This window comes from Tetranychus urticae, chromosome 3, assembly GCF_039701765.1.
Source record: "Tetranychus urticae isolate SD_2017Ah chromosome 3, NJAU_TeUrti_SD_1.0, whole genome shotgun sequence".
Lineage (NCBI taxonomy): Eukaryota > Metazoa > Arthropoda > Arachnida > Trombidiformes > Tetranychidae > Tetranychus > Tetranychus urticae.
This window is the reverse complement of record NC_142960.1, coordinates 5,395,562-5,423,100: the sequence shown is the minus strand read 5'-3', so window position 1 is coordinate 5,423,100 and position 27,539 is coordinate 5,395,562. Positions and strand designations below refer to the sequence as shown.

The 27,539-nt window shown below is 32.4% G+C and overlaps 1 protein-coding gene across 5 annotated transcripts; it reads right to left on the bottom strand.

Annotated features, from left to right (window-relative positions):
- Positions 1-910: 910 nt before the first annotated feature.
- LOC107371512 (innexin unc-9-like) lies at positions 911-24,829 on the bottom strand. Of its 5 annotated transcripts, none has more exons than XM_089269935.1 (5): positions 24,479-24,829; positions 8,653-10,992; positions 6,003-6,282; positions 3,966-4,926; positions 911-3,171 (listed from the first exon to the last, which is right to left on the bottom strand). In XM_089269935.1, exons 2-5 carry the CDS (start codon positions 8,667-8,669, stop codon positions 3,164-3,166), a joined length of 1,266 nt encoding a protein of 421 aa, XP_089126061.1. In that variant the 5' UTR covers positions 8,670-10,992; positions 24,479-24,829; the 3' UTR covers positions 911-3,163. The 5 variants fall into 5 exon arrangements, with proteins under 5 accessions (XP_089126061.1, XP_015795105.1, XP_089126059.1 ...); XM_015939619.3 differs by having other exon boundaries at positions 3,774-4,926; positions 24,479-24,793; XM_089269933.1 differs by lacking the exon at positions 24,479-24,829 and adding an exon at positions 11,353-11,754 and having other exon boundaries at positions 3,774-4,926.
- Positions 24,830-27,539: the final 2,710 nt, after the last annotated feature.

The window sequence follows — 27,539 nt, the reverse complement described above, 5'->3', positions numbered from 1 at the left end:
AAAAAAGTCTTGAACCTGAAATTATCGAAGAAAAATCGAAATTTCAAAAACCCTTCGAAACAAATTGTACTGATGCCAGAATGCCCTTGAAAAAATATGGCGACAAAAAGCCCACGGACGGCGCTGTTATAAGCGAAAAAAGTGTTGCGTGACTTTTGAATAACCCAGTACTTGAAATTGCCCAGTCAGTCGCTTGTAGCATAAGTAAACTGAAGCGATCGTTTACCAGCACATGGAAAGAAACGTGAAATTGTTGATTTGGTATAGCGCAGTGGTTTCATCGATCAATTATTTTTTATGAAATTATATCGATACCTGCTTCGACAATATTCAGTAGATTATTCTTTAATACTATGATCAGCAAGCAGATTAGTTGTTTGATGGTTTGGTGAAGAAAGTCAGAGTTAAGATTCAAGTCTAGTTTGCCATTTACAGTCTACATTTTTATATAAAAGTTTACACTCACAAGATGCTGAGGTAGGCGCCTTGAATAGCAGTTACATAGCGCTCGTGCCTGTGTGGGCTACGCGAATGGATACTCGAATTTATAATCTGAATTCTGACGAGATTAAGTTCAAGCTTGAGTTTTCCGTCTTATTGATTTGATATTTTTCCGAGATTCAATTTGACTTTTCCTTCAAACTAAGATCTACAACCCAAAAGACTCAAAAAACTAATTGAACATTTTTGGTTCTCTCTTTGGAATCAAAAGCAGATCAAAAAGTATCTCAAAACTATTCAATGAAACCTAAAAGTTGAGTTATGCTCTTTATTATTTCTCGATCTTTGTTTCATCCTATTCGACTGGATTATCAAAATTCAAACGATCGAATTGAAGTGAATATTTACGCCAAATTTTTCATTTTTTCCCGAATTTTGTTCCAAAAAATAACATTTTCCATGCAAATGTAAATAATGAGACATTTTGTTTATTTGTGCTTTCCGGTCACTTGTTCACCGTTTTATTGGCCTGAAGAGTTTTTTTATCATATATTTGAAACAATAGTTTTTTATTCATGAAACATTTTTTTTCTTTCTAAACAAAAAAAGAGATTTGCAGTTGGAAAGGAAAAGGAATGAGAGAATAGAAAGAAGAGAAAGAGCTGAGGAAGAATATTTTTTCATAATTTTTCGTTTCTTTTTTTGTTTTTATCTAATAATTGTACAACTGATTTTTGTATAAGAAGAGTTGCAAGTTTAGTCTTTTTTTTGTTGAAAAAAAAACACTTTACTTTTTTTCCGCTGCATTTATTGGACGACATGAGTCTTTATCAGCATTTGTCCAGAATTTTATAGCAAAGATATTATCTCAGTGTCAACTTGAACTTTTCACTGAAGAGAAAAAAAAATGTTGACGCTTCTTTTCCACATTGAATTTCAACCCTTGAAGTGTTATCATTTTGCCTGCAGAATTTTTTCCATTCTTTTGGTGAAACGTTGATAATGAGATCGAGAAGTAAAGATATAAAATACAATAACAATTGGTTTTTGATTATAAAAAGAAGGGAAATGCTCGAAAGAAGAGAGAGAGAACAAAAAATTTCATTCCCTTTTTCATCATTTTAATCTTTTCCATCATCTGCTCATTCCAATGCAAAGTTGATCTACTTTTCTGTTTTTCCTTCCCAGTCACAATTAGCATAAAATTTTCTCTAATTTTCTTCTCTTTCCCAGAGTTTCCCTGGGTTCTACTTTTTTTTATACTTTACAAGCAAAGGATAAACATTCAACTCTAGATTTTATCCAAGCTGATGCTATCTTTTATCGATTTTTATTCAACTCTATCCTGATATTGGTTCAAAGAGTTTTTTTTCTTCTTCTTCCATTCAATGTTCATTGTTTTCTCACTCGCCTCATCCCAGTAATAATCATTTAATACTCTGTTATATACATTTATATTTATATTTCTTTTCATATTTATTTTCATAAACTTCTCAATTCTTTATTTATCCCTTTTCCAAGTTAATCATTTTTTTATCATATTTTTATTCACCTATCATTATAACAAGTTTTATAGTTAACATTTATCAGACTCTTTTCTGTTCACAATCTTTCCAACTTTTTCCTCTCCTTCATAACAGTTTCAACTTTTCATATCTTTTCAATAAAAATGTTTGTACAACTTACGCCTTTATATATCATTATATATATATTTCAATATCTCAACATTTTGCTTGGAGAAAAATGTTTCATCGCAAAGATTTCAACATGATTCATAATTACCAGATTCGTCAACATTTTTTCCGTCTTTTCATTGGATTTTGTCTCACAGTTTAAAAGGCAAACATTTTCTGCTCAAAAGCACAAGGTGGGAGTTGATGTGCTGAGAAGATGAATGGAAATGATGGAAATGATGAGTTTTTTTTCTTGTGCGTACTTTGTCTTCTTGTTTCCCTCTTCTTTCGTTTTTATACTTGTGTACCAACTGGCAATGGATATGAGAATGAAAAATGTAAAAGGAAAGAAAAAAACTTGCTTTTGTGTTTAATGGTTGGAATGAAAAGAAGAGAGAAAAAAAACGGAAGAAGAATTTGCTTTCAGTCTTTAGAAGTTTTTGGCATTTGCTGGTTTCTCTTTCGGAAGGTTGGAAGGCTTTGAATTGTCAGTGTAACATGGCAAAGACCAGTGAGATAATCATAAACTAAATGCGCCAAGAGAAAGAAGAAGGAGAAGGAAATGGTGATTTTTTTTTCTTTCACTTCTTTTTCGATTCTTCATCTTGTGCTTGTTTCCAATTAAATGTTGACGATTCATTGATTTATATCATGTTGAGCTTTTTGCTTTACTTTTCTCGTTCTTTTCACGTTCAACTCACTTGGACTCTCATTTGTGTGGATTTTCAAATGAAAAATGATGATCATCAGTTCTGAACATAAGTGTCAACAGAATTGCATGGTTCATGTGTTTATCCAATAAAAAAACAAAAGTTATTCTGTCCGTAGTTTTAGTCACCCTTGATGCTCATGGTCTTGTGGCTGAGGTGAGATCGCTGTGTGTTTTGCATGATAATGTACATTAAGGAATGCAGCACAATTGGTGGTCAGTTTAATTTACAGTTTGTTTCCATTCAAAGACTCGATTCGTTGATGAAGTTGACATCTTGGAACCTTTTGATGCTGCTTCGTATCAATTGTAATAGGTTAATCTAAAGCATTTAGGTGTGTCAAATTCCTGTCATGAAAATGAATAAAAGAAAAGTAGAAAAAGATAATAATGATAAGAATTGAATTGTAATGTTAATCAATTGCATAAGCAAAGCGGAAGGTTAAGCATTTGGATAAGCAAGGGAAGGAAAGGACAACAGGGAATGACAAGGATTCACTGGGAATGGAAATTGTTTATTTTTAGAATTTTATTTTTCTCTATTTTCTCTCAAATTTATTTTCTATTCTCAGTTGATTGTCTTTTTAGTCAAGAAATATTGACCTATCAAAGAATCAAGTTTAATGATTGTAAATTGTACTTCTATTGAAAATCAATAAGTATTTATTGATTTTCTTGTTGTTGTTCATTCTTCAAGATAGCAATACTTGTTACTGATTGAGACTCTTGAATGAAATGACTTTCTTGGTTTGCTATCTCAAGTTGTATTAGATGGGCACTTGAAGGGTCACTTAGGGTGTTGAATGAATGGTTAATTGTGCGGTTAAGGGTTTTGCTTGTGCATCAATAATATGATAATGGTAAAGATAAGTAAAAAAACATTTAAACAACAAGAAAAGGGATGAGAAGTCGCAGTTGTGTCGGTGTGGGATTCCCACATCATCATTTACCCCAAAAGCCATTTGGAGGCATACGTTTATTTGAATGGCTGATGGTACCCTGAGGACCAGAAGCATTTGCACCGGAGAAATGATGATGTCCGGTGACGTGACAGGCTGTTGGATGGCAGGAGTGCCAAGAAGTAGATGGTGGTGCACCCACACTGGCAACACTGCCCATCTCTGCATCGCTTCCTGTATTACCTTCTTCCTGCATCTTCATCTGGTTGGCATAAAACTCCCATAAACGGGAAACTATGAGTGTGGCCATGATGGAACCGTGATTGTGTTCAATTAAACGAAGGACAAAAACACCGTCCCAACCCAAATATTGGCCTGATATTTTACGGGCCAATCGACCCACTTCAGCCATTGAGACTAATCGGGTTCGCCATAGACACAGACGAATGTAGGCCAACCTGTTGCACCGGAAGCTCCGCCATACCCAAAAGAGTAGACTTAATACATTAAGGGGCAACAAGAAGGCCATGTAGAACCACACAACGGAAAATATCTTCTCATTGAATACATTAATGGGCAGTACACATTGGCAGGTATACGTTCGAAGGCCACCTTGTATGGCAGCTCGAACTTGGCACAAGGTTTGCAAGGGGAACCTCGGTGAGGCCCACCATTCACCTTCGACCATCAGTCGGCGGATAAGTTCCAGGCCATGGCGAAGGAAACCTCGGCCCATAAATGAACCGAGTAACAGGAATTGAAGTCCAACGTTAAGCACATACAGACTTTTAACCAGTAAATAAAGTAGGCACAAATACCGACTGGGTCCTCCGGAGCAACAACGACATGAAAGTGGAAGTCGACATGAAGGGTCAGTACACCAACCCGCTTCCCCAGTAACTAAAGTGTGGAATTGATCAACAAACTCGGCCAACAAGGCTTCCCTCTGTTGACAACCAGGCGGAAGACTCGCTATGTCCGAGGCTTTCTTCAAGAGACGCCGAAGTTTAACACCAGCATTGTGAGCACACGAATTGTACACAAGGAAGGGCACATAGAAACAACATCCTTGCACTAATAATATCAACGGAGCCCACTGATAATAGCCGACACGCACTCGTCTCAATCTCTCCGGTCCCGTTGAGGCAACATCGAAACCTCCGTAATCTAATTCCTCGGGAAGGACTCGAGGATCGGGTGGATCCTAAAAGTGAACAAAACATTTCAAACAAACAAAAAAAGATGCCAAGTCGAGAAGAAGAAAAAAAAGAGAAAAGAAAAAAAATTAAAGTTAATAAAATGAATTTGAAAAAGTTCATCAATCAAGACATGGAGACATCAAGATACATTATTGACAGATAAGCGCAAACAGATAATAGCAGCTTTAATGAAATAAAACATAATTAGTGGTGATGAGCAATGATATCATAATTTTAGTTGGTTAATCTAGTAAATGTTATTAAACTCAATTTGAGCAACAAAAGTAGTTATCATAATTATGTTTAAACTAATTAGATGTATTTATACAGAAAATGAATGTCGACATTTTTTCCTGGTTCCTATTACTTGCTAATTATTTTTGCCTTTTCATTACACCAATAATTACGCATGCTTGTACTGGTGAGTAAATTAAATGAAATTATTAATTAATTAGCCAAGTATACAAGTTGCACTGCAATTTAATATTTATTGATTGTTCAAGTTTGTACTTTCTTTGCTCAGCCAAGATGCCAACAAAACAGCTTTCATAAACATTTGACAAACATTCAAGTTAAGCCTCTGAAAAAGAGCTTTCAATCATTTCCATAATCTTGACTAGCGATTGTTAACCAGCGCATGCATTTCACCTTTTGAGGGATTCTTTTGCTTTTTTGGCTGCTCAACATTACCCATTCCTGAGCTTCATGTAAGAAGGCTAAATGTCTCATTTGTGATGCTAATTCAATTCATGGTAATGATGATACTAATTTGAAATTAGAAAAGAGTTTTTCAATTTTTCCCTTTTTTTCTTGGTAAACTTTTTCATTGATTATTTCATTTTGGTGAATAGACTTGAATAAACATGGCAGCATTTTATCATGCAAGTGTATTGGGAATAACCAATTGAGGCTTGCAATTGAAGCTTTTTCTCACCTTTTTTTCTGTCTCGGGTAAATTGGTAAATGAAAACAACACTTACTTACAAAGCCACAAGCAATAAACATTCAGAAAACATTTATAACAATGACAAGACAAGAATATTTTGCTTTTTGGAAAAAACTTTTTTTTTCTCATTTTTACCTGATTCTTTCCCACTTGACCGACTATATCGTAATCTTCATCGTCGGCATCAGCTGCCACCAAGTAATAAGTGGAAGCAGTCCAACAATAAGAGTTGACATAACGAGCCTGAGGCTCGGTGAAGTATGTTGGTGTAAAACATTCAATTGGATCACCGATGTACTGTTTGGTAAATATGGGCAGAGCCAGGAAGAGGAACACCAATAAGGTATATTTTCGGTTCAATTTGTCCACTCCATCGTCTACCGGCACATGGATTCCACCGATCAAGTCGTGAAACCTGTTTACGTATCAAGGTCAGGGGACAATGAGGTCGGATGGACAGGATATATTTGTGTGTGTGTAACAAGTTTCATTGAACAATGTCAGGTCAAGGTTATGAAGAGTGAGTTGAAGGTCAGTGAAAGGTTAAAAAGGGTCGATTAAGGTTAGTATTAGGCCAATGTTGGGTGAAGGTTGTACAAAACAAAAAGGTCGACATTGATGGCAAATGAAAGTAAAAAGATGAATGGCAAAAGTAAAGAAATGAAAACAACAAATGGTTAGCAGCACAAGAAGGATGTTACAGGGAGTTACGTGGAGTTGGATTGGGTTTGATGGGCGACCAACACATAGATTGGGTCGGGGTTGGAGTTGCATGTTTGGGTGGACGTGATAATCAATGATTGGTTTTGAGGCAGCACGAGTGGCGATGGCAGCAGTGAATTGGCGAATTTAGATATTTTTTTTTTGGACATTAAGTTCGAAAGGTCCGAAAATTGTCCAAAAGTCCGTAGGTCAGCAAGTGCAACATGTTGTCATGTGTTAGATATGTAAATGGGAAAAGGTAATTGGGATAAACATTGAGACACAAATGTAAGCGCAAATCGAATAGAGACATTTTAAGTGTAAAAAAATGAACAAAATAATAACATTTTGTTTGTTTTTACTGAAACAAAATAATGAATTTCTCTCATTTTGAAGCGTTTATTTGAGCATGAAGCAAAAATGTAATGTTGAAAAATAGAAACAAAAACATGTCGAGAGAAGAATGAAAGATGCAGAAGAAAAAAAGAATGAAATAAACGAGTTATTCTTGATGTATTTTATTCCTTCCCTGCCATTCTTTTCATATTCATCTTTTCACTTTTCCTGATACTCGCAACTGTTAGTCTTTCCCTTACCAGTTCAGCAAGAAGCCTCTTATAATAATGTTTTACCATTTTATCTGTTCCTAATGTTTTTGAATCCATTCCCTTTGCATATCTACTTTTCAACAAAATACAAACAGAAACTGGAAAAAGTTTCAATATTTTCTTTTCTTTTTTCTTTTCGTTCTTTTCTCATCCATGTTTCACTTTACTCATCTTTATCCATCTCCTCCCTGTTCACAATTTTACCCACAACAATTGAATGATTTTTGAGCAGAAAACAGTCTTTCAAGGAAAAGTGAACACAGTGAATATAATAATGTGTAAACAAGAATAGCATCGGAAACGTGATTCAAGTATCATTCGGAATATTCTTTGAACTTTGCATCTTTCTTTTTCATCTTCTCTTCCCAATTCTTTTGTTTCTCATTTTTGCGTCATGTTTTTTTACTACCTTTGGGTTGAAGTGCTTAAAATAACAACCTTTTTCTGCTCTTGGAATAAAATTTCAATTAGTTTCTTCTTTCTGTGACTATTTTTGGGAAACATTTTTTTCCAGGAAAAGATAAACTCTGAATTTTGAGATTTTCCCCTTTTTCATTTTATATGCAAACAATGTGAATGCAAAAAGCAGGGGAGAAAAAAAGAAAAAAAATTCGATTTCATCCCCGAATTTCCAATGATGGAATATGTTTATGCAGATAATAAATGATATATTTATCTTTATTCTAATCAAAAGTTGCATTCTATCTGAGGAGAGGAAAATAAACAACAGAATAAAGAACAAAAAAAATAAAATTTACAAAAGAAATTCGATAATTCAACTGAAAATGAATTGTTTTCTGTAAATCTCTTCTGAATAAATACAAGAATCAAGCAGATTACAAATTGTAAGATTCATGCTCAATAAGAGTAAAAAAAGGGTAAAATTAAGCAATTACAAGAATTTCATTTTCTATCCTGAATTTTTTTCCAAATTTTCATATTCTTTTCTATTCATGATTCAATAGTTGAAAAGCAAAAAGCACAAGCAGCACAAAGGGATCAGAGGTAAACACTAGTGATACAGGAAAGTCGATGAAGCATGAGACGATAAAAGCAGCAAACATGAGCTCAGACTAAACTGTACAATGCTTTCCACATGAGTGAACATCAAGTTCACCTGCTAATGAAGAAGAGAAATTTTCTTGAAACTCGAATCTTGAGTTAAAATTTGATTCCAACCATAAAAAGTATTAATAATTTAATCGCTATTTTATGGAAAGCATTGGTCAGTTTACAGTCATTAACGTGGTCAAAGCGAACAAAGAGGTTCTACTTTCTAAAGGATATCTGCAATCAACATTAATGATGCATAATTTTCAATAATGATGGTTGAAGCAAAAGGCTGCCAAGATGAAAATAATTAAATGCTAAGAGGGAATGAAAAATAATAAAGCATTTTCGTTTGGACTCGTAGACTTTTTGAGCAAATAAACGTTTTAAAAGAGAGAAACTGTTCGATTACATACTGTACTAACCGGAAGAGAAAGGACATTGCAGAGTGCTCGTGGTTCCCACGAGGATGAATCTTCGTTGAGGTTGACTGGTCTTTACGAGCTGTAAATTGTTGTCTTTACTGAAATCCAAATACAAAAGGAATGAAGATGTTGAGTAAACACAGGAAGAGTTGAGAGGAACAAAAGACTGGATCGATAATGTTGATGAATATATATAAATGTAAATGAGAGGATGATGTTGATCAAACGATTCGAGTTCACAATTTCCAGTCAATTGTAAAGTGTTTGCACAAAAATGGTTTCCAGTCAATATTTAGATCCTAATATTGTAAACTTATCGTTTTACGCTTTCAACTTGAAAGTCAATTTTAAAATTATTAAGAGAAGGAAAAAAAAGTTATTCTCACTCCCAGTCAATCCGATGTTGGAGTTGCGAATGTGGAAACACTTCGTCTTGGGCAATGGATTGGCAGGCTTTCAAGTTGATCAAGAGCGATCAGAATGAAGTGTAAAAGTTTCAACTGGAATTGATATCAGACAATATGACAGCTGGGAGCTTCGAGTAAAAAGCCGCAATTCGTTAGGTTATGTACATATGTATCTTGTATTTATAAATCTATGTTACAACGAAACTGTCCAATCGGAATGTAGAATGCAACTTTTAAACGCAACTTTAGACTTGAATTTTAGTGTAACGAATTTTACCCTGTGTTCTCTATTAACAGAATTTTTTCTTATGAAACTTGTGAACACGATTTTTGTGATAAAAGTTAGTCGTCGAAATTGGTTTCCAATATTTGTTGTCTTTTCCTTGTTGGATAATATGAGGTATTTTTGGTAAGAGTTTGAGGCTTGGAAGAAAATTTGGGAATTTCTTGCTAAATTGTTATCTAATTAATGCTTGGCTCAAATTTTTTTATATAAATCAGCTTCTCTTCTTTCCAATTATCTCGACAGTTTCAAATTGCGCTAATGTTAATAATAGTATCAATAATCGTTATTGTAAAATGAACGATCAACTTTTGTTTGTGTATAAAATTGTTAACTTTGGTTTTGTAAGAAGCAGGTAATTCCAATGAAAATTTGTTTGTTTCGATTTTGTTGCACTGTTTTCGAATAACGAACGATATTGTAAATTTAATTTCAACAGGGATAAATGTTAACAACAGACGTGTTGATGTGCGTTTGCTGATGGAAACCAGGTAAAACTTTGCTTTCACTTGGAATCAATTTATATTATGGATTACTCCGTTTGGTTTAACAATAAAATTGAAACAAATGTTGCAAATGAAATTGAATAATTGAAATACTAATAGATATAAGGGTAATAATGTTGCTGTATAACAATCAATAATATACTTTAACCTAAAGTAATTTGGATAATGATAATAATAATAACTGGTTGTAGAGGAAGGATGTGGTTCCAATGAATGTAGCAACGAGTAACACGCTAACAGTAGATTAGCACTTTTATCAATCTCAATGGAATCACTTTTGCCTTTATACAGACAATAAGGTAATAAAGATAATGATGATGATGTGGGTGGAAGAGGCAGTGATATTTGATGCGAAGAAAAGGTTTTGCTGAATCTCTTTCGCAAATATTGAATGGCGATGATCGAGCTAAAGAAACGTTCAACTTTATTTGAGCGTTTCGTTGATGAATACAAGACGAGTAGAGGCGACTCGAGTCTTGTGATTTGATGCAGTGAAGGTGAAGTGTCTAGGTTGGTTGGAAGGTCAATGAAGCTAGTATTCCTTGTTGATGTGCACGACTCAAGGAAAGGCGATGCTTTTTGGGCACAAATATACTGGCTCTTAGATGATGATGATGAAGAGTGGGATGATGAGGAAGATGATAACAATAACAAATTGCACTGATTATTATCCTTGTAACTGTAAAGGTCAACAACAACCACTAAATAACTTTCGTCCAAAGGCTTTGCTTTTGCTGCTTCAACTATCTTCAACGGCTTACAATAATGATAAAAATGCTGAGCAGGTAAAATTGTTACAGATGCTTTCATATTGTGCGGTCCGCAACCAGAAAAAAGTGAGTCAATTCAGTGTTGGGTAAAGGTGTCTTCAGGTTTACTTTACCGTGGCCGCTAGGCTTACAAACACCTTTAATGGCCTCAATTTTGATTGATGCTTTAAACGAATCAACTATGGAAACAATAATAATCCGAAAAAATTGGTAACAACTGAGTATTCACAGAATGTAAACTCAGGTTTTCACGTTGAGACTGGTAATCAAGTTAGATCATGATTATTCTTCTTGGAAGGTCTTTTTAATCGTCCAAGAGCAGGTCCAATTGATGTTATAAACTTTGACACAATCATCTTGTCCAAGGCATTAAACTGTGGAAGAAGGAGAAAGGATTGAAATTAGAAATGAATCAGATTCAATGTTGAGATTGAACCAGGAAATAAAATTGACATTCAAGATTGAAATTAAAGAGGTTTCCCAGTTGACTAATATCACATCATAAAAGATAATTGGAAATATGAATGAAAAAAAACTCTTAAGATGAATCTTTCATGTTACATTGGATAGAGTCAATCAATTTGAATGAGTAAGAAGGTCAAATGAGCGATATAAGTCCAATGAAGCAAATGATATTCACTTCCCTTTAACACAGATTGAACGAAATATAATTGAAGAACCAGAAAAAAGGGAAAGTATATTCATGTGTATAAAGAGGGATAATATTCACTTACATGATGGTAACAATGATGAGATTGAAATTGAACTGGTTAACAAGAGAAGAAGGAAAAAAATGAAAACCAAATTTGGTGTTTCAAGAATTGGATTCAAGTAGAAGGTTGATTTGGTTTGAAGATGAAAAGTATATTATAATTATCTTGAAGCAACAATGGATGAATAGTAAACATTCATGATGTTATTAAACTGAAACCCATGATAATTTTGGTTAAATTTTCCAATGAAATACTCAACACTTTTTTTCCTTTTTCCTACATCTCGCCTTCTTCTCCTTCCCTGTCTCATATGGTTAATACAGGGTGATAACAGTAAAAATAATGGTTACTTTCAAGAGAAGTAAAGACGAAAATGTTTTCATTATTCACACAATTCTCACTCTTTTTTTTTGCTGGCAAACTTTGGTTTTGCGCAGTTGAACCCGAACTGAAATTCGCAAGCTTTCAAGAAAATTGCTCAATTCTCATTGCGCATCCAAAGGCAATCTGGTTAGAGAGGAGAGCGAGTGAGAGGAATGAGAATCAAAGAGATAAACCAAAAGCTACCAAACCTGATTCACCCTGTAAGATGTGAAGAGACAAATACCTTGAGACAATAAATGCCACCAGACGGAGTTGGAATCGAATTCCAAAAATAAAAGTTCAATTTCAAAACTCGAGTTGAACTCATTTCTTTCAATAATAAAAGCTTTAATAATAATAGTTTTAGCTTTGCCAATGCAAAGATAAATGTGATATAAATGAAACGAGATTTGTTAAATATTTATATTCAGGACAGTTTATTTTCCCATCTTTTTACCACTGAAATGATCATGAATTTTCAATCAAAGATCATGCAATTTCCGGTTCAATATAATATGCGAGTCAACTTTTCCTTTGCCGTTTCATTCAAAATCATTCCCTGTTTTCACTCCAAGCATTCACTCCCTGACCACACTCCCAGTCGTACTCCCAGCTCAACTTCCAGCTCTACTCCCAGCATCCACTCCCTTTGCTCATTAATTTTCTACTTTGATTCGTGAAACTATTTCTCGATATTTCATCCTTAATCCAAGGATAAAAAGCTAAAGGAGAGAGGAAAAGTAAAAGCAAAGACTAACATGTATTAACAATATTACCATTTGCTTTTATTTTTATCATCATTATTATACATATGAAATGGGAGGCCATTTTATCTTCCGGTCAATCTAATGTTGGCAAAATGAATGCTCATGCTCAACTCAATAAATAACATGGGAACCATCAAGCAAGAGAAAAGGCTTTTTCTATTTTTGATTCAAGAGATTGAGAGAGAACTGGAAGAGAAAAGTAAAAGTAAAAGAATGGGGAAGAGAGATATTTTTCGCTTTTCTCATTCCATTCTTTTTCCTTTTGTTTTCTTTCTTTTTTTTCGTAATAACAATTGTTTTCAACGGTAATAATGATTATAATAATTACAATGGAAAATAGTAGAAACAAAAAAAAGTACAAACCAAAACTCGTTTTCACCTTCAACTTTCATTGTTCAACTCTGCTTGCAAAACAAGTAATCAAAGATTAAATATTTATTTAACCATTAACGGAATCAGATTAATCTACTTTAATAATTTGATTTACATTAAATTACTTTGCATAAACTGGGAAGCGAAAAGGGTTTTCAATTCGATTCCATTGTTTTGTGCAAAGTCAAGTTATCGAGTTGAACAATTTCACTTTTTATCACCTTTTTATTCAAATAAACTCAATCAAGGCAAGAGAAAAATTTGTAGAATCATTTATCAATTATCACTTTTACTCGGAAACATTGCAAATAAAGATATCATGTTGATTGGTTTATAGCGTGATTCGAGTTCATTCCAATTCGTTGAGTTACCTTTGAAAATTGTCGCAATTTTTGCAATAAAAATCTGGTTCTTCACAACTCAATCATTCCACAAGATGGCAGCATAAAACGAAATCAATGTTGGAAAAAATTCTAATCGAAAAAAAATTGTACGATTTTGCGAGCTTTTGGACTTTTGTCTAATTCACGTTTCTTTACATTCCAACAAGCAAAGCTGATCATGCATTCATGTGAGCAACTCAATGATCAAACATTACTGATGAAAGTTCCATGATTACTCAAGTGCAACTGCTACAATTACTCTGCTATTCATATCTAAGTGCACATCAATTGACAGTTGCCAATGGAAAAGTCTGATTAAAATTGATTTCGAAAATTTTCACCTTTGACATTGTCGAACGAAAAAACTATTCTTTGATTCATTCATCAACTCATCGTTTATCTCAATTTCAAAGTCATTCACTTGAGCAATAATTTCACTTGAAAATTCTGACAAATTTTTTGTAAATCTTGTTAAATTGTTCATTAAATTTTCCTTTCTTTCCAATTCTTCCAGACTTTTTGCAAACACAAAACCTTTTCTTACATGATTTGAACGCAGGTCAACTGGTTCACCTTTTAACCATGAAACAATGTAATCATCACCTTTGTCTCTAGAAAAGTTCAACGATGAAATGGAGAAAGACAATAACCTCAAGAACAATGAGAAAAGGTTAAGGTAAAAGAGAGGACAAAAAAAGAGTGAGAACCAAGTGAATATAAAATAATGAGCAGAACAAAAATCAATATCGAATGAAGAAAAGAGCAAATCTCTAAGCATTTCAAGATGTTGTCCTTCAAGAAGAACTTGAAATTTTCAAACAATTACTCTTGAAATTTACTCTTTAAACGTCCATTCATTTTGCACAATAAAACATTGCAATCTGCAAAAAGATGAAAATTTGCGAAAAAATATTTTCATATTTTTCACTCCCAGCAAATGCTTGCAAGAAAAATTATCAAAAAAACTGTAAACTCAAAATTCCTGACAAAAGCTAGAAAAGTAGAGAAAATCCTTCATCAAACAATGAAAAAGAATGAAATTTTTTCTCCCTTTTTTCAGTCAACAATTACAATTTATTTATCATTAACTGATTCAATAATGCAATAAATGGTGTGATAAGCCAACAATGAAATCATAATGAAAACAACAATGAAAATAATAATGAATTGTGTTATTGATAATCACTGGTTCATTCATTGTTCAACTGTCCAGATAATTATTTTTATTTAAGACTTGATATTAATGGTTGGACAAGAGAAAAATAATAAGGCGATAAAAGTGTTGAAAGTAAAGAAACTGGAAGAAATACGATTTTCGTTATCCTGTGCCTTTGGCATTTGATGATAATCTTGAGCTAACGAGATTTTCGTTCAATCCCAACAAATGCAACAAAAATGAATGGCAAATGATAATAAGAAATGAAATTAACCATTGTATCAATAGATTCACTTGATGCACTGTTCAACGTGTAAATAAAGGTATTGATGTTACAAGTATTTTCCTTGTCTCTTGTGTTGAGACAAGACGAGCAAATGATAATATCAAGGTAATAGCTTGTCACTTCTTGATTCAAGGCAAATACAAAAGAAGCGGCAAAATAGCATTAACTTTGATGAAAATTTTTACAACAATTGATAACCAATAATAACAATAACAGGCAATGATAATAATAATGATAATGATATTGATAACTTTGCTTTTTGTGAGCCTTTCAATTTCGCTTTTTTTTCTCTTTTCGTTTCTTCTTTTTGCTTTCCCTTCAACTAAACAATAAACTAGTTTTTGTTCGTTTTTTTTCTTCTCTCTTGTTTGCTGCTGCCTTAATGTACATTAATAAATGTAATAATAATGATAATGATAATAATCAAAATAATAATCATAATAATAATGGTTTAATAACAAGCGTTTACCTTTTAATAATCACAAAGAATCACTTTAAGCTCACAATTTGTAAATATACATTTGTGTTCTTGTGTGTGTGTGTCTGTTTGTTGTGTTTGTTTGTGTACTGTTATGTGTGCTCAGAATGTAAACAATCAACTTGTGAACAATAGAGTTAAACAATAGAGTTACGTTAATTGATTAAATACAATGAAAAGTTTTTTCAAAAGGCTTGATTCTATGAGAATGCAGTTGAATGAGAAGAATGATTGAGGAAAATAATGCGCTCAAAGATGCACTTTTGCTGCTACAGAATACTCGTCTCTGGAATACACTTCTTATTACTTCATTACTTCAATATCTAAATCTATTAACTAAAAGTTTAACAAAATTTTATTCTGAAATGGATTCCCAGTAAATGATACAAGAAACGTAAAATTCAAATTATATCGAATGTAAGAGGCAACTTGAACTTTTTACAGATCGAAATGTAAAAAATCGAAAATTTTCTTCATTTCAGTGATATGCAAAATCGAAATAATTATTTCATGGAAATCAGAATTGAATTTCGATTCTGAAAAATATATTCCTAAAGTAGTTTTATATAATGGAAATTATCGATATTTTTATCGAAAATTAACATTAGATTGATGCATAGCGATAAATATCAAGCACTGGATGAATATCGAAGAATCGATAGATTGACGAATATTAAACATTATCATGGATATCGATAAAATCGTCCATCTCGATCTGATTGATAGCAACGACGAAAAGTTTCATTTTTCGAAAATTCTTCTGAGTTTTAAATCAGAATAAACTATTTCGTCAGATTTTCCAGCTTCTATCACATCCTAAATGAACTTTACTGTAGATGTTTTCATTCACTTAAACTCTTTTCAATGTTTCCATGCATTTCGATCGTTTTGCACGATTTCTCAAAAGCAAAAAATGTTTCGAAAAATATATTGAACTTTTCAATGCAGCATGCAAATCTACATCTTTCATCCCAGTTTATAAAAATCATTCTTAGGAAGTTTTGACCTTTATCCTTTACTCTGTTGTAACTGAATCTAGCATTATACCAACCATGATCCATCACGCTATCAGCAATACTGGACAAAACGCAATTCTTGTTAAGCAAAAACAATATCTGTGGTCAGAAGATTTACTCTAAAAATAATCACATCAACGCTCTTCATGAAAATGAATAAAACTTTTCTGTCCAATATCTTTTTCCATGTGAATATGTGATTTAGAGGATCCAGAAAAGGGATTTCCAACTTTTTCATTTTAAATTTACAAACAATAAAAACTATGAATATGACACTTTTAACCCAACAATCCCAGTGCAAAGGCAGAGAAAAACTTATTCACTCGTTTTCCTTTTTTATCCATCATTCGCTTATCATTGTAAAATGTAAAATTATTTCATCTTTTCTCTCGTTTCTCTCCAAATAATATTAGGTTAGCAACTTTACTGTCTTTTTCATCAAACAACTAAACTTGGATGGAAACCATTTTCTTGGAAAGCAACACCCAAAATAACCTACAATCTTTTCGCCTCCCCATCATCATCTCTCTCAGAGTCAACTTTTCTTTTTTGACCCTTTTCAGTTGACAAATTTTCCTGTCATAATCTAGGTGAAGCATGTTAACTATTTTTTTCCTTTACCATTTCTCCCTACTTCTCTCTTCCATCATCATCACCCTCGTTTTTTTCCACCTCAACCCTCCCAGCCAACTTTGTCCATCAGCTATAAAAAAATATGACTGATAACTTTCATTTGCTTTCTTTTGCGCTTAGATTATTTTTCTTGTCGCTATCATCCTTTGCTCACACATAACTATCATTATCTTCATCTACTGAACAACTTATCTTTCAAACATAAATGTCATTACTTTTCTTCTTTCCTTTTCTTTCTCTTTTCAGTTCGCTTCTGATTGCATAAATGGGATTAATGACTTTGAATGAGCAAGCATAAATAGAGAAAAGGCAAAGAAAATGAATCAAAACGTATTCAAGAAGTGAAAGGAGAGAGAAGCAAAAAACTGTGACAAGTTAAATGAAAGACAAAACTCTTTTTTTCTTCAACTAATATTGTATCAATGACGAGTTTATTGATATAATAAGATAAATAAATTTGCAGTAATTTTTTGCACTCCAAGCTGGGAGGGAACATTTGCCCTCCCAGAAGAAGATGACTTTAAACATTTAATTTGGCGAATAGTTTCAATGGGTTTTCTCTGATCATGATTCATGTTTCATAAAAGCCAATCTAAACTATTTTCAATGTTCACCTGAACTTCGATAGTGATTAAACTGGTTTAACTTTTTTTCTTATAACTCGAGTGATTCAATTTCTCAATTTTGTTTATTGAATTCAAGTAAAGAAGCGAAATCAAAAAGTATGAAAATTTCTGCAACAAATCTTCGTTAAAGTCATGGAAATGATTTTTTTCGTACAATTATTTTCTCTCGATTGATTTGATTGCAATTGATTCGTCTCTTAGGAGCGTGAAAAGTGTTTGCAAGTTTAAATCAATTGATTCGAAAGAAGTTCGTAATTGAAAGAAAATTTGGAAACATTTTTTTCTTCTCATCGTAAAGTTACAAAGTGGATAAATAGTTTGACAGTTTAATATTGAAGTGATTCAATGTAATGATGGCAATGAGTTTGTTCATCAAGTTTCATCATGACAATGAATGAGAACAAGAAATAATGTTTTTTCTTCTTCTTTTCTTTTCGATTCTCGTCTTCTTTTACTCGACTCTTTTGCTCGGTAATCAAACTAATCTCCATTTTGGCTGATATTTCTTACAACAGCCGCAAGCTGTTTAACCATTCACAATGACATGAACAATACATAATACTGTTTGCTTGGTTTCAACTTGAACCTTAGCAAGAAACAACAAAATATTGGTAAAGATGTAAGAAATGAGAAGAAGGAAGTAAACGGAAGAAAAGGCAAGAAGAAGAAAAGTTTTTTTCCTCAACAATTATGATCGACAAGAATCTGGATAAACGGTAAAAATTGAGTTTAACCATCAGATACGAGTTTCATCATCTTCTTATGACAACAGAACATAATGTTGAACACTAATTGACAGTTTCCTCGAAGCAAATTGCCTTCAACTCAGGTCAAAACGAAACCTGTAAATTCAACCTTCTTACCTTTTCGCTTTTCTGTGCTTCATTTTTTCTGCACAACCATTAACTTGATCAGATCATAATTAAATTATACAACATTGAACCTTTAAGAACTGCAATTACTAATTTTTTCACCTTTTCATGAATTTACAGCATTCATTTCAGATTCAGATTAGTTCATTTCAAACATTTCTTTTTTCTCTTTTGACTCCACTTCTGCAATCTCGTAACTTTGGATAATCAGAAATGAAACAGAATTAATTTATCAGAAAGTTTTCAGCAAAAATTTTAGAAGAAAATATTTTCACATCGAAATCTTTTTCTAAATATTCTGCTCTTTACAAGTGAACAGAAAATTTCAAACTGTATCAGAAGGGTTCATTTCCATTGACAAACTGAACCAAAGTTTTGTTGGCTTCAACTTGAAGAATAATTTTCGATGAATCTCTACTTTTGCATACTGAACGGTAATTTTTTTGTTGCTCAGAATTTTCTTGTTCGAGTTAACAATATTATGTTTCAAATGTTTAAATGTTGACAGTTGAATAAATGTTTACTTTTAAAAATGATTGGTATTCATTGGTGTTGGTTTAACATCTGATGGATATTTTTATTTACGATGAAGAAAGAGAGAGAAAAGTTATTTTCAATTGATGAAAATTTGATTGAATCAGAAGAGAAGAAAGAAAAATCAATAAAAGCGAAAAGTTGTTCATGTTCATTTTGTTTATAAAATATTGTGCTCAGAATCTTGAATGAAGCGAAAAAAACAGAAGAAAACAGAAAAAGACTGAACAAGAGGTAGAGATGAAAATAACCCAAGAAAGGCAAAGTTTAGGTTAACCTGGTAAATATTTAGAGATTAACTAAACTGTCTTGAAGCAAAGTTTACTAAAGGTAAAGAGTCTAAAGCATTATTATATTAATGACGATAATAATATAAATATGAGTTCAACATTTGCTTGAAGAATGTTTAAAAAAAGTAAAATTTTGTGTGAAGATTGATGAACGAGTCAAAAGTCTACCTTTGGTAAATGTAATTAAATTGTTGATCACGTTAAGATTGGCAGTTGCAAATATTTGTACTTGTAAATTGGTTGTCCTGGTTAACCGGGTTTACCAAATGAGGGATGAAAAGGGTGAGTGGGTGAGGAACAAGTTTCAACATGGAAAAGGTGAAAGAGTAAAAGTTGGAAAAGGGTTACATTGGAGGATGAAAATTCCTTTGTGGAAACCTTAGTTCCCAACAAGGCTTAATGTAGTAAAAAGAATCAGAGAATCTTGACTTATCCTGAAATGTTTCTTTTTTACTCTTTTTGCTATTCTTAAACTTCTTCCTTGTTAACATTTACTTTTACTTTTTTCTCAACATTATTTTCCTCTTCATTCGGACTTACCTTTTGCTCTTTTTTTACCTTCGCTCGAATCATGTTGTGATAACAGAAACACTAATTGGTAAGGTAAACAGATGAAGCAAACATTTAGTCATGAACGATTTCGCTTGCTTTTAATTGCAAATAGAAAAAGAAAAACTCAATTTTTTCGACTTTTCCCTTTTCAACATTTTACTCTGGATTCTGTCTTGTGCAGAACTATTTAAAATGCAAAGTGTGAAACTCGAATTTCATTTACAATTGGAATACCTTTTGGCCATTTTATCTCTTTTTTCATCACCTTAATGCTCTACAGCTTCCGGTCATTGTTTAGTTTACCACAAATTATGTTAATTTAAAACCTTTTGCTCTTCTTTTGCTCTTCTACTTTACACTTTGCTAGCATTTCAATTGAATTAGAATGGAAACTTTTCTTCGCTTCATTGATTAATAATTCATTACTTCTTACAAATGCTCATTCAATATTCTCAGTTTCAATATTAACTCAATTTAAATGGAGAGAAAAAAAGAAAACTTGAAACCAGAAAATTCGAGATTCACTGGAAGGAAAAGAGTAAATTTAAAACTGGATAAACTTTTGTCTGTTTAGTTATCAAATTAAAAGCTCAAAATGTTTATCAAACTTGAACCGATTCGTGTTTCAAGCAATTGGAAGAAAAAAAAATGAATTTCAACTTTGATTTGCTCTTGAACATATTCGTAAAGTTTATCTACTAAAGTGATGAGCAACGAAGAAACAAGAGAAAGTGTTATCATTAACAGAATTTATTGAGTGTTGAAGAAGGAAGAGGAAGCAAAGAGAAAAAAAATTTTGTTTCACTTATCAAATGATTAAGGGCGGAGGAATGAAAATGAATCAGATAAGTAACAATGTTGTCAGGGAAGGAAACTGAAAGTTGGAGAAAGAGAAGAAGAAATTTTCATGAAAACGAAATCACGTGGATGTTATTATTTTTGATGTTATCTGAAAAGATATAAATCTTACCTTTCCAAAGTTGGCTAATTTTCTCGCATCATAAACAGTTACAAGATGAATTATCCTTAAGTAGATATTTTTTTCATCATCTTTATGATCATTATTATTATTACATTTTCATGTGTATCTGGTAAGGCTTTTCAACTCTTTCTTCTTCTTCTTCTTCCTTTAGCATTATCATTCTCCATGATTGGTCTTAATTAACTCACTCCTTGCAAGTTGATTAACCCTTGCAATTAATTTTGCCATCATACATCATATGGCTTGGGAAAAGAAAAAGGTTGATTCGCTATTTTTTTCTATCATAACTCAACATTTTCAGGGAGTTTTTTTCTTTTTCACTCCCAGTTGAGATTTTTTCGTTTCTGATAACAACTGTGAGTTGAGCAAATATAAACACAGATTTGTTACAACTAAAGGATGGAGCATCAATAAAGACTGTGACAGTCTAATGACAACATTTTGTCTTCATTTTTAGCACTTTTGTGCAAAATTTTTTCCATGCTTTGACTGATAATCTTGCAAGGAAGCTCATAAGAATAGCTTTGTTTTTCATAAAAAAAATTATTTGAGACTCGACAACAACATGTGCAACTTTTGAAATGAATTTCGTTGCATTCTATCATGAACTTTCATCGAGTTTTCTCTTTTTCGTTTGATTCCTCCAGATAATCATACAATCTTGCTGAAAGAAATTGGCTTTTTTGTTCTAATTCAACTTCAGAAGAACGAGAAATTCAAACTTTTTGCTCATTTCATGACTTTGCTGCTCTGACTTTAAGCTTTAGCTTCGTATGAAGAAGCTATAGTCATTATTTTGATTGATTCAAGTGAGACTTATCGAAACTTTATTCGGAATTTTTTCTATGAAATTACTTCGACCTTTTTCGTTCTGCTAAAACTAACTCTAAACGCAAACTGAATTTTGTCTTCTTTTCGATTCCAACTGAAAATCATATCATCGTGCTAGAGAAAGATAGCTTTTCTGTTCTACTGCAGCTTCGGAAGAATGAGAAAGAAAATTTTTCGTTCTTCTCTCAACTTTTTTCTTTTCGTCAGTGACTTTACGCTTTGACTTCGGAAAATGGCTCAGCACTTTGATCAATTCCTACTTACTTTGACTCAGTATTTCGGATGAAAATTGTTTTGAAAATTTGCGTTCTTTAGAAAGTAGAAAGAAAGTGGAACATTTTAGAATGAATTTTAAGAATGAGAAAATTATTCATGAATCCGACCGAGAAACTTGAATTGAATTTGAAAAGTCGAAAGGTTAAGGTAAAAAGTTGTATCGATTTAATGTTGAACTTTAGTTGCCAATGGAAATATTCATCAAGAATCTGGGAGTGAAAAAGAAGGCTAAAAAAGAAATAAATCTTTTTCTCTTTTGTCCATTTTCTTTTTGTAATAATATTCTTTTTTGTTCCCTTTTTTCTTTGCACCAAATGCCATTTGTCATTTAAGCCTGGGCCACACCTAAGCTTAATAAATGGTAATAATGAGTTTTACCTATTTTTCTTGCTCTTCCAAGATTCACCTTTTTATCCAATTCTTTGACCAAATATAATAACAATGATAAACAATGCGAATGAATGATAAATAGTTTATTAGACAATCAATGTTTGAATGCAACTTTTGTTGCCCAAATAAGTCAATTAATAGTCAACAACCTTTTCACTCCTTGATTGGCGATTCAACACTTAATGAGATGAGAATTGTCAAGCAAACGAATTGACCAGCAAATTTTCAGATTAATTTCAATTGCAATTGAACGGAAAAGCTAAAGACAAATTAACTTATCAAATCATGGCTTGTATTGCATAAACATGATGACTTGGAATGAGGCAAAGAGAGAGAGAGAAAAAAGAGGAAAGAAAAAGAGACAAACTTATTCATCCTGAAGGCTTTTCATCTTAATAAATTGCATTCCTAAGTTACCTGTTCAACAATTATTTTCCCTGCCTTTAGGCTTTTCCTTTTATTGCGCTGCTCACCATGAACAGTTGAACCATCTAAATGTACTTTTAATGAACAATGATAATATTAAATGCATAATATTATAATACATTTGATCCCGATTTAGAAGTGTACATTTTCTTATAAATACATAAATGGTTATTGAACAATTGCATTGTGTTTCATTGTTTTTCCTTTTTCGTTACTTCTCTTTCCTCGAATACAAAGTATTTTTATGGAGAATAATTTCTTTTCGTTTTTTTATAACTTTATTTCTGGCTGCCATTTATCACAATTTACTAGGCATGTTGGAACACCAAGACGAATGAGTAAATGTTGATAAATTGCTGGAAATTTCATTTCAAATGCATTGGTCAACATGAATATTTTTGTAGTTTTGTTGTGAAATATGTTCAACTTTAGAGTATGAAAGTGTTTACTTTTTATGTTGAGCTAAAACTTTGAAATGAAATTGAATAGAAGCATGGAATAGGCACTATTGTTGATTCGTGCATTCGTTATAAAATTGTGGTCGAAAGTATTTCAAAGTAACCTTTATAACTGCTGATTAAACAGAAATTTTTACTTGATATTCTTTAAAATTGTTATTGAATTAAGCTTTCATTGCTATTGATGCGTATTTTGCAGCTTTTCAGCTTCTATTTTATAAAATATCTTTTTCTCTAAAATTTTCCCGAAAATTAGTTTAAAATTTGTCGGTCTGCATCATAAGTAGTAGTTGAATGACTTTAAGTATTCAGACTGGAGCTCGTATTATCATAATTCAAGGTTAAAAGCTTTTCATGTTCGATTAAACAGTAACACAAACTTAACAAGCACCTTGGACTGTAAACCTCTACCAATTTATGGATTTGCACCTCGTTTATAACCTACCTCATCCACTAAGCTCTTCAATTCGACTCTTTGCTTAAAACTTAGACTGTCAATTGCTGTGACATTTCTGATCCAAGTTTGCATAAGTGTACAATGGGATAAAGACACGCTGGTCGTAGAAGAAATATTCTTAGACAGTTCAATGAAGCATTTGTGAATTAAAAGACTATTTCAGCAAATTTCGCAAAATTTCATCTGTGATACACGCAAATTGCTGCACCTAGCCAATAACGAATTGCAATCAATGTTCGTAAGTTTTCTTTAAACTATTAATCAAGCAAAATGAACATACTGACTCAATAATGAAACTTAAACTGTTACAAACATGATTGCCATTTAACGCATAAAATTGGCATTTACTATCCGTTTGACTTAAAAGACTTCTCAAAACGCAAAGACTCGGTGAAGACGGACTCACTCACGTCTTGTGTCAATTTTATTTCCGTGTTTACAATGCATTCTAACTGTCAAATGAGTCAAGAGTCGCCAAAACTTTGAGACAATCGCTAAACCATCTGCAAGTTTGTTTTCTGAATAACATAACTTTATATGCAATAGAGTTCATTTTAGTAGCGTTTCTTGAAAAAATAACCATCTAACAATAACGCTTTAAAGCGATGCACCTCTGAATGAAATTATTTTCAATTTGAGACGAATCAATAGCAAAAATGATCCTCGGGGCACATCTTGGTGCAATGAAACTGAACAAATGCTAATGTTTTCTTTGTTGAAGGCGATTTTTGCTCCTTTTGTAGCTGTTCAATCAATATTTGTTTCTATCGGCAGTTAAATACTAATTGATATTCTCCATTATTTGATAGAATTGTGATTAAACTTAAAAGAAATAATATTTTCTGATCAACCTAAAAGACTTGCTGAATGGCATGATAGCGATTCAAGTTTTGCACGACTTTTGACTAACAGCATAAATGCATGAAAACAATTCAATTAACATTTGGAATGGGCAAGTAAAGTGAAAGGAAAAAAAGAGTTGAACAATTTGTTATTTACCTTTTAGAAGCCATTTAGTTTCTTCACACTCTTGTCACGCAATTTTGTTGATCATTTTTGCACAACATTCAAGTTCAGTGAAACTGGAACTGTCCAAAGCTGTGTGTTTTTTACTATTCAATGCTCGTCCATTTAGACACTCACCATGAATTGATGAAACATTGGCTGGTGAAACATCAACAATAAAAGTGGACACAATTTGAATGGATCACATTTTTTTCTTCTCCTCTGTATTAACTTTGTGGGTTAATTAAATTAAAATCACTAAACTGACCATCACTGGTTTTGTTGGTAAAACGGTTTCTAAAAGAGAGAAGAGAGAAAAAAGAGATTCTCTAAAAGTAGTCGAGCAAATTTGGAAGAAGACAGAAAATATCAAAATTCTTAAAAGACTCTTCGTCGGAGTCAACATGCGCATCATGATCGATTCTCAGAATATGATAGTAAAAATGAAGATGAGAAATGCTGTTTGACTCACTTTCTTGAACCTTTTTTTCAAGCCTTTCTTCCTCTGCTTCTCATCCCTTTCCTTGGAAACAAATGCAAAAATTTGCTTTATTAATGAGTTGAATATGATTCAATAATGAGTCAAGATTAATTATTCTTGTGATGGACGTAATGAAATGAACAATTAGAGCAACTTTCATCTTCTTATTCTTTTCTGTTTTCTTCTCTCTTTTTCGCTCAAGAAAGCTTGATTAATCAAATTAAATTGTGAAATTCTCACATAATCTGCTTCATGATCATCATTATCAATAGCATGGAGTAAAATTATCACAAGTAATGAGAGATTGAATAATTTGTTGACTTGGAACATCAACCAAAATCAGCATAATTTTTCGTCAATGTTTTTCTTTCAATTTTTTCCAGCTCTTCCATCCTCTTTACTCCATCATCATCATCATCAGCATCATCATCAGCAGGTTCATCATCATTCTCATCTTTAATGCTTTTCATCATTTCGTATAAATCAAACTCCAAATGGTTAACCCAATGATGATACTTGAATAACAAGGAAACAGGAAAAGTCTCTTTTAACATTGACTTGAAATCATTGAACCATTGATCATGGATTTCGGGTGAAAAAAATTGTTATCAGTTATCATCTATCATGTTGGATGAAATGTATCAATTTTTTTCTTTCCTTCATATTTATCTATTCAACTATTATTCTCATTAACTCTTTACTCCGTTTTTTTGCCTCCATTACCTTTTCATTCGCTTTTTTTCTCAATAGTATGTGCAAAACATTTTAATAGCTTCACAATTTATTTCAACCTTTTCCGTCTCCCTCCATCCTTCAACAGAACCTTTTTTGTTTTGATCGAGAAAAAGTTGCTCTGTTGGAATGGCCAAAAAGTGGACCAAAAAAAAGAAAGGCAGCAAAAAAGACATTAAAAATTGCAAGGGTTAGAATGTTGTTGCACAGGTGATTGGCGTGACTAATGTGTGTAAATGAAATTGTGCTCAAGACAATACATGGTCCAGTTGTGCTTATTACAACAAAATTTACAAACCAATGAGTTTTCATGTTTCAGTGAGCTGAGTCAGTGATAAAGATGCAGGACAGTTAACTTCACGTAAGCAAACCCAGCCTTGGAACCAAATCTCAACCGACAAGGCATGCTCTTTGGGTTGATTAGTCTAGTCTAAGAGGCTAAGTTTACGAAGAAAAACATTTTTTGCTTTTCGGTGGATCATACTTTATGCTTGATTAAACCATCCATTATGCCATTATTTTTCCTAAGTTTGCTTCATTACCTACCTATTATTAAACACTCCAAAATTTGAAGTCTACCTTTATTTAGTTAATTTGTTGTTTACCGTTTGAATTCAAAATTGAACTTTCTTAGTACAAAATTAAGACTGTTAAGTTTCGCGTAAACAAACCCAATCACGGAACCAAATCTCAACGGACAAGGCATGCTCTTTAGGTTGACTAGTCTAGTCTATGAGGCTGTGTTTACGAAGGAAAACTTTTTACCTTTTGCCTCTCTCAACATTTATCAATGAAGTCTACTGAAAGTTAACGACTTGAAGTTGAATTTCTGACAAAAGTGGAGCAGAGAAAAAGAAAAATGAATATTTAATCCGACGAAAAAGGAAAGGATCGTGAAATGAAAGAAAATAAAGGAAGATTTTAGGCTGTATTAATAGTTTGGGATTTTACTTTTTACTCCACCGTTAAAGTGATTTGCATTGATATCGATATTGAAAAAGATTAGGAAAAAGGATATTGGTGACTTTATCAATTCTTTCCGTATCTTGATATTGAATATTGTGATGAACAAGATGAACATTTTGAAAGGGAAAGAAAGGAAAGCAAAAGTAGACTAAAATAGTCTAGTATAATGTTGTATGTGTTTTAACCACATCAACAATCTCTTGAATATCTAACTGGGAATGATGATCATTTTTATACGCATGATTCTGCTTGAAATGAATCTTCTCTTTTTTTCTCCTTTTCCTTTTCTTCCTTCTCTTCCATCGTACAATTTTCTGTGCCTTTTTTCCATCCTTTTCATTATTGACATCATCATGGGAATCAAAATGGTTTCATGTGAAGAAAGCAGGAAGATGAAGAATCAAAGGAGTAAAAAGAGAAGCAAAAAAGACCTTTTGTTAAGGTTAAATAATGAATTCACTTTTGTTCAATTAAAGTGATTCCCTTGCATTTATTACACATCTTCATCTTCATGTTTGCCTCATCTCTCACTGAATTGGCTCAATGATTCATTAGATTATTACTATCATTTAGGCTTTAACAATATTAACGACTAATAATAATGTTAATAGATAATGATATTGTATTATTTGATATTCTTGACTTTGGTTTGTTTTTTCCACTTTCACTTGTTTTCCATCACCGCAATCATGATGAACCATCATCAGCCATCATTGACCATCATTATCATTACAATAATCATCGAGCAAAAAGTTTGCCATCATTACTAATTTACTAATAGGATTGCATTAACAATGGATATTTTTGATTTCATTTTTCAACCTCCAAGTCAACTTTATTATTGATAACTGTTTGTTTCCAAGTGATGCTGCCTTT

Excerpts from the sequence above, each read along its gene's own strand:
- LOC107371512 (XM_015939619.3), bottom strand. Across the intron at positions 4,927-6,002 it reads GTCAAGTGGGAAAGAATCAG|GATCCACCCGATCCTCGAGT; the intron begins GTAAAAATGAGA and ends GTTCACTTTTAG.